Source organism: Oryx dammah, unplaced genomic scaffold (assembly GCF_014754425.2).
Source record: "Oryx dammah isolate SB20612 unplaced genomic scaffold, SCBI_Odam_1.1 HiC_scaffold_3, whole genome shotgun sequence".
Taxonomy (NCBI): domain Eukaryota; kingdom Metazoa; phylum Chordata; class Mammalia; order Artiodactyla; family Bovidae; genus Oryx; species Oryx dammah.
The window spans coordinates 115,886,641-115,893,933 of record NW_024070187.1 but is presented as its reverse complement, the minus strand read 5'-3'; the positions used below and the strand labels follow the sequence as shown (position 1 = coordinate 115,893,933).

The 7,293-nt window shown below is 67.4% G+C and overlaps 1 protein-coding gene across 2 annotated transcripts in view; it reads left to right on the top strand.

Annotated features, from left to right (window-relative positions):
* IDUA (alpha-L-iduronidase) overlaps positions 1 to 5,058 on the top strand; it is a 14,885-nt gene extending 9,827 nt beyond the window's left edge. The window contains exons 3-14 of one of the 2 annotated variants that reach the window (XR_005720626.1): positions 484 to 569; positions 720 to 827; positions 1,098 to 1,193; positions 1,292 to 1,494; positions 1,583 to 1,762; positions 1,851 to 2,067; positions 2,367 to 2,579; positions 2,670 to 2,791; positions 2,875 to 3,000; positions 3,083 to 3,163; positions 3,509 to 3,609; positions 3,732 to 5,058. Coding sequence is in view for 1 of the 2 variants with exons in the window: in XM_040237720.1 (XP_040093654.1) it covers positions 484 to 569; positions 720 to 827; positions 1,098 to 1,193; positions 1,292 to 1,494; positions 1,583 to 1,762; positions 1,851 to 2,067; positions 2,367 to 2,579; positions 2,670 to 2,791; positions 2,875 to 3,000; positions 3,083 to 3,159; positions 3,509 to 3,609; positions 3,732 to 3,838 (1,636 nt within the window). In the remaining variant the exon portion in view is untranslated. The remainder of the gene's footprint in view (positions 1 to 483; positions 570 to 719; positions 828 to 1,097; positions 1,194 to 1,291; positions 1,495 to 1,582; positions 1,763 to 1,850; positions 2,068 to 2,366; positions 2,580 to 2,669; positions 2,792 to 2,874; positions 3,001 to 3,082; positions 3,164 to 3,508; positions 3,610 to 3,731) is intronic. The other variant, XM_040237720.1, reaches the window with a different exon arrangement.
* Positions 5,059 to 7,293: the final 2,235 nt, after the last annotated feature.

Sequence of the window (7,293 nt, the reverse complement as noted above, 5' to 3'; positions counted from 1 at the left end):
CCACAGTCCCTCTCACAGTGGGAGGGGTGGGTGCTGTGCCCACAGTCCCTCTCAGAGCGGGAGGGCACAGGGGTCCTGTGGGGCCAGATCCAGGCCCCTGGCCCCGGGAGGTGCAGGATCTGGCAATGCAGTGTCCTGCCAGGCCCGCCACACAGCCTCCCCCTTCGCTGTGAGCCGTCTTGCTCTTCCCGCCTCCATCCTGTGGCACCTTTTCCAGAAGGCCTGCCTGCCCTCCTGCTCTGAGCCCCAGGCTGTTCTGAGCCCCTGAAGGCTTGAGGGTGGGCTTCCAGTGCAGACACACTCGCGCATGCTAGGCTGAGTGACTGCTAGGCTCACACAGTTATCTTCTCAGAGGAGGAAGGCCAGTTGTGTCTGGAGCCTAGTCCTGCAGGGCGCCCTGCTGGTTCCCGAGCTGCTTGAGTGCGGCTGTGGTCTCAGCCCCCGGCCCACCTCCCCACCCTGACACTGAGCATCGTTCCACAGGGGCCTGTTCGGGCAGGGCCTGCGCTACAACTTCACTCACTTGGATCGGTACCTGGACCTTCTCAGGGAGAACCAGCTCGTCCCAGGTAAGCTGCCACATCGCCCTGCTGCCGCTGGCCTCCCCATCTCTCCTTGGCCTGGTTCTTCTGGGTCCTCCTGGCTGCCCACTTGGGGCTGCCTCTGTGCCTGCCTGCACCAGGCAGGTGAGCTGTGGGACGCCACCCTCATTGCTGCAGGCTTTGAGCTGATGGGCAGCCCCTCTGGACGCTTCACCGACTTTGAGGACAAGCAGCAGGTGTTTGAGTGGAGGAACCTGGTCTCTCTCCTCGCCAGGAGATACATTGGTGGGCGGGGCGCGTGCCCTGCGGGGGCGGGGTGGGCACTCTTGGGCAGGCTGCCTTCTGTCCCACCCCCCACCTGGCTTTCTCATGAAGTCACCAAGCCAGGGCCTCCTGATGAGCAAGGGGCTGGGCAGGGGGGGCCAGCTCCCAGGAACCCAGACCCTCCCATCACATCCAAACCTCCCACCGTGGCTGCCCTCCCAGGAGGGCTCCATGAGCTGGTGACACCACCCCAGAGGAGGGCCCTCTTGCCACAGCGAGGACCTTCTGCAGGTAGGTACGGCCTCGAGCACGTTTCCAAGTGGAACTTTGAGACGTGGAACGAGCCAGACCACCACGACTTTGACAACGTGTCCATGACCTTGCAAGGTGGGTGGGCTGGCCTCTTGGGGTCCTGCGGGTCTGGGAGGGGTTGGCAGCGGGCCCCTCTGGCCCCGCGGTGTGGACTCTGTGTCCTTCCCGCCCAGGCTTCTTGAACTACTACGATGCCTGCTCTGAGGGTCTGCAAGCAGCCAGCCCAGCTCTGCGCCTGGGCGGCCCTGGAGACGCCTTCCACGTGCCGCCCCGCTCGCCACTCTGCTGGGGCCTCCTGGGGCATTGTAGCAATGGCAGCAACTTCTTCACCGGGGAGGTGGGCGTGCGGCTGGACTACATCGCCCTGCACAAGAAGGTAGGCCGGGGACCTCGCCCTTCCAGCCCCGCTCCACGCCTGCGGCCCCTCGGCGGCCCTCCCGAGGTGCTCAGGCGGCCGCTCGCAGGGTGCGGGCAGCTCCATCTCCATCCTAGAGCAGGAGGCGGCGGTCGTGCAGCAAATCCAGCGGCTCTTCCCCAAGTTTGCTGACACCCCCATTTACAACGACGAGGCCGACCCGCTGGTGGGCTGGTCCCTGCCGCAGCCCTGGAGGGCCGACGTGACCTACGCGGCCATGGTCGTGAAGGTGGGCCCGCCCCCGGGAGCCCCGGGTGGGAGGGGCGGGCGCCCCATCGGCCCGGTCCCAGCCGCCCCGACGTCCCCAACGTCCTCAGGTTGTCGCGCAGCACCAGAACCTGCTGCTGGCGAACGCCAGCTCGGCCGTCCGCTACGCGCTCCTAAGCAACGACAACGCCTTCCTGAGCTACCATCCGCACCAGTTCTCCCAGCGCACGCTCACCGCGCGCTTCCAGGTCAACGACACGCGCCCGCCGCACGTGCAGCTGCTGCGCAAGCCGGTGCTCACCGCCATGGCGCTGCTGGCCCTGCTGGGTGAGCGGCGGGCCGCCCTGCGCCGCCTGCTGCGGGAGCCGGGCCGGGACGCGGCCTCGGCTGGACGGGGATGTCTCTCTAGGCCACGAGTAGCCTGTGCAAAGGTCCGAGGGCCGGCGGACCCTGCCGCAGAGCGGGGAGCTTTTCTCTCGCCCCTCCCCGCTCTGTTCCTAGCTCACGGGCCCCAGGAGGTTGTGACGTGGACGGGGACCTCCCGCGGAGGGCAAATGGTGGGAATCCCGGCCCGGGAGGGCAGAGCGGCCGCGACCCCGGTGTTGACCGCCCCCGCGTGCCTGCAGACGGCGAGCAGCTCTGGGCCGAGGTGTCGCGGGGCGGCGCGGTGCTGGACAGCAACCACACGGTGGGCGTCCTGGCCAGCGCCCACCGCCCCACTGGCCCGGCCGACGCCTGGCGCGCCACGGTGCTGGTCTACGGAAGCGATGACACCCGCGCCCACGCCAACCGCACGGTCCCCTTGATTCTCAGCCTGCACGGGGTGCCCCCAGGCCCCGGTGAGTAGGGGTCGCGGGGAGGGGACCCCGGCCCTGGGGCGGGCGGGGCCTGGAGGAGGCGAGGCACGGCCCCAGCATCTGGCTCCGCAGAGGTCGTCTTTGTCCAGCTCTACGTGGACAACTGGCTCTGCAACCCCTACGGCGAGTGGCGGCGCCTGGGCAGGCCGGTCTTCCCCTCCGCAGCGCAGTTCCGGCGCATGCGCGCGGCCGAGGTCCGCGGGGAGGGGGCGGGCCGGGGCGGGGCCGGGGCGCCTCCTGAGGTCCCAGGGTCCCGAGCGCCCGACTCTGTCCCCAGGACCCTGCGGCCGTGAAACCGCGCTCCTTCCCCAGCAGCGGCCGCCTGACGCTGCGCCCTCCGCTTGCTCTGCCCTCGCTGCTGCTGGTGCACGTGTGCGCGCGCCCCGAGGAGCCCCCGGGCCAGGCAAGCCGCCGCTCCCCCCGACCCGACCCCGCCGCCCGCCCGGGGCGCCCTGCCCCGCCAACCCTGCGCTTCGCTCCCCCAGGTGACTCGGCTCCGTGCTCTGCCCCTAACCCGCGGGCAGCTGCTTTTGGTCTGGTCGGATGAGCGTGTGGGCTCCAAGTGCGTGAGTGAGGTCACCGCCCCTACCCCTGCCCTCCACCCCGCCTCAGCCCCCAAGTCCTCCCCGCTGCAGGGCCCCAGCGCCCCTCGGACCGCCCCCAGCAGGCTGTGTCCGCGTCCCTCCGCTGTTGGCGCCGATGCCCATGGCTCTGCACCTGTCTGATGTAGGGCGGGGGCGCCTTCAGGGGACCCGTGCACGTGACGCTTGTGGTCCAGCTCTCTCCTTCCAGCCAGGGTGGGCCTCGTCACTGCAGGGGGAGTGTTCGTGGCCTGGGAGAGGGAAGGAAAGGCTCAGGGTCTGCCCTTTCTGCAGCCCCCCTGGACCCCAGCCTTGGTCTGACCTCCCCAGGTGCCTGTGGACCTATGAGATCCAGTTCTGCCCAGAGGGTGGGGTGTTCGCTCCCATCAGCAGGAAGCCTTCAACTTTTAACCTGTTCGTGTTCAGCCCAGGTGTGCCCACTGCCTCAGCACAGTCCCTGGGGGGAGTAGGGTGGTCCAGGGCCTCTCGACACCTGGAGTTTGGGGGCTAAGGGGTTCAGGCTTCAGACAAGCACTTGCCTCTGTGTCCGCAGACACAGCTGTGATCTCCGGCTCCTATCGGGTTTGTGCCGTGGACTACTGGGCCCGGCCAGGCCCCTTCTCCAGCCCCGTGCGATACCTGGAGGCCCCTGCTTCTTGAGGGCCTCTGCTGCCCAGCGACTGGGCCTGTGCTGACCGTGAGCCTGGGGGACCAGGAGCCAGGCTGGGCCCAACTGCCAGCAGCCTGCCAGCCAGTCCTCCCCTCTGTTGGTCTCCTCCCGCCCCTCACTCACCCCCTTAAATTGCCTTACGACTCACAGTCTCGGGGACAGCCTTCATGGTGGGCACTGGGGACGCACAGCCGTGTCCGCCAGCCCACCCGAGGCCCCTGCCCACCCGTGGGCGCCGGGATTCCTCTCGGCTGGAACGCAGACAAGTGTCGAGTTGGAGTACCTGCATTGGAGTGCCCGCCCTGCCTGTCTGGGCTCTCTGGTGTCACCGCTGGCTGCAGCGGGCCCATTGTGTCCCCTGGAGGGCAGGACCCGAGGCTCTGCCCGGAGGGGGCGGCCTGGGGCAGGACAGAGCCCAGAGGAGCCCCGCTTCCTGAGGCCCAGCCAGACTGCCCCCTGCACCCCCCGGGCAGGGGCTTCCAGGCTGCCTGGGCCAGACTGTCTAGAGGAGAGAGAGGCTGACAGTGTCCACTCCGTGGCCGTCTGGGCTGCTCATCCGGCCCCAGGAGGAAACAGATGGCACGTCCAGACGAGGACACCCTGGGGGCTGTGGGCGGACGTGTGGGCAGAGGGCAGGGGAGCCACAGGGGTGGTGCGGAACACTAGGGCTCCTCCCCACCCCACCTGCGTCCCAGGACAGATGGAGCCCGCAGAGCAAGGTGTGGGGAGGGCCCCAGTGAGGAGAGGAGTGCGCCCAGCAGAAGTGGGCCTGACCCCCCCGCCCGCCTGCTGCCCTCCCAGAGCCGCCTGGGCTCAGGCGGGGGGGTGCAGGCCTGGCTGAGCGGGTGGAAGGCAAGGCCTGGTCGTCCCCCGACCCTCCCTGAACCTGCTGACCCGTCCACTTGGAGCACACGGGCATGTGGGCCCACCAGCACCCTGTCCTGGGCAAGGGTGTTGGGTTTGGCCATTCTCCATGTGAACCCCAAGATCAGCGCCCATCCCCCTGCCTCAGGGCTTGGTGCCCAGGGCCCTATTGTTCCCAATCGCCTCTTCTAAGGCCCCCACTCCCAAACAGCACTCACATTCCGAGGTCCTGGGGGTAAGGACGTCAGCGTTTGAACTGGGGGAGGCAGTTTGCCTGCACCAAGCCCTGACCCTCTTCTTTGTGGTGGGAACACCTCACCCCATCATTAAAGTAGCCTCTTCTCCACTTGCTGGCTCGGTGGCCTGAGCACCCAAACGGTCAGGGGCCATCTCAGCTCTCAGCATCCTGGGAGGGGTACTGGCTTCCTTCCTCAGACACCGTGTACCCCACCTACCCTCCAGGGAGCAGAGATCACCCCCAGCCCATCCTTCCAGGCCCAGAGCAATGGCCCAGGCTCCTCAGCCTCCAGTTGGGAGCCCACTGCCGCCTCGCTGCTGGGAAGAGGGCACCTCCTTGGGAGACAGTTGTGGCTTCGCAGCCATCGGCGGGGATTCGGCCCTGGCCCCCGGGTCTCATCGGGACGGTCAAGCCCTGGCTGTTTCCAGGGGCAAGTCACCGTCTCCCCTCGGACCATGGCTGGCGCGCTGTCAGACGGTCCCCGTGCTGCGGGCATGCCCTCACTCTCCGACTGTGTTTTGGTCCTTGCTAGCTCGGGGTTGGGCTGGGAGCCGGGCTGAGAGTTCTGGAAGGCCACGTCTCCGGCCCCTGCCTGTCCTCCATCGTCCCTGCTGCCGTGCGCGTGTGTGCCGTGGGACAGCCCCGGGACGGCAAGAGGCTGCCCTGTCTGGTGGCAGGGGTCCCTCCCTGGACCCACACGGCCTTCCTGCAGGACGCAGAGCCCTCTCTGCCCCCCTCCCCAGGCGTTTGTCCCCAGGTGTCTCATCTTCGTCATCCTGAGTGGCCCGCTGGCTGTCCCGCTGGACGTGGCCTGCTGGAGCCAGCCGTGCACCTCGGTCCTGAGCGTGCGGAGGTGCTGGTGGGTGTGTGCCCTCGGACTACCCTCCAGGGCCACTGGAGGCTCCCAGAGCGGGCCCACGTGGTGGGCGAGCCTCCGGGTCACACAGCCTGCTCCCAGGTGCACGGGGCCCAGGCTCTGGACACATGCTGCGGGCACTGGCTTCTCACTGGCCTTGGGGTCGTGCTCCTCTGTAAATGTGGCTGGAGCCGCCCTAGAGTGGCTTCTCGAGAGCAGAGTCCGTCCTGACCGACGAGGAGGCGGCTGTGTGCCAGGTTGCCGGGTCCTGGGCCAGAGCGCTTGCCAGGGGTCGGCCCCAGATGCTCCTGCCAGCAGGGCCCTTGCGGGCCTTTCACCCACGGGCAGGGGCCTGTGTCGTCCCTGGCCGGCACACCTGTGGCCCAGGGGAGGGGTCAGAATGGCGTGCATAGGTACAGTATCTGCTGCCCCTGCCCCTGAGCCCCAGCAAGTGCTGGGCTCCCAGAAGTGGTCCTAGAGCAGGGGAGTACCCCCACTTACACAGGACACCCCAGCACGGCCAGTAGCTACCTTCACGGACACCCTAACATGGCCAGTACTCACCTTCACGGACACCCCAACACAGGCAGTACCCACCTTCACAGACACCGCAACACAGTACCCCACTTCCACAGGACACCCCAACACAGTGGGCACCCTACCTTCAAGGGCACCCCAGCACGGCCAGTACCCCACCTTCATGGACACCCTGGCATGGCCAGCCCTCGGACTGCAAACCCCTGGAGTCGCCGGACTCTCCCAGGGCTTACCTCCACCCCCTGCGGGAGGACAGGCCTTACCCAGGCCTCCAGGGTGTGTATCATCACTCTGCCTTCCCGATTGGCATATCGTCATCGAGATCCCTGGGCTGAATGAATGAAGACGTTGGGAGAAGTGGTGCCAGCAGGTAAGCTCTGATGGTGAGCTACCATGCTGGCCACCCAAGGGTTTTGCTGGTCTCGTCCATGAGGGTAGAGAAGCAAGCACTTGCCAGTCGGCTGCATGTCGGTGCCAGGGGCTGTGATTTAGTCCAGCAAAGGTGCCGCGTCCAGGTGTCAGCTGATGGGTGTGTTGCCACGGGTGACGCTGATCGTCGGTCACCCACACCAGTCTGGTAAGTGACCCGGAGACCAGAGGAGGCCCTCAGTCACGTTTCCCCAGTTTCCAACGTGGGACCTAATCTCTGTTCCCAGTGTGGCGGGCAGGCCTGGGGCCTTCCACAGGACGCCCCCTCCTCCAGCCAGGGGGCCACAGGGGCGCTGCCGCTGGCTGAGTGTGGACAGCCCAGCCTATGTTCTAGGAAGATGGGGATGCCCACAGGAGGGGCTGCCCATGGGCTCAGAGATTCAGGCCAGAGCCCCGTCTGACCAGCACTGGTAGTTTTCAGGAGTGTGGCTTTGCCTTGGGTCAGAGCCGTCGTCCAGGAGCCCCCAGGATGTCCTAGGGTTCCCCTCCGTCAGGTGGTCACTGGCTGCCTTGGGTGCCCC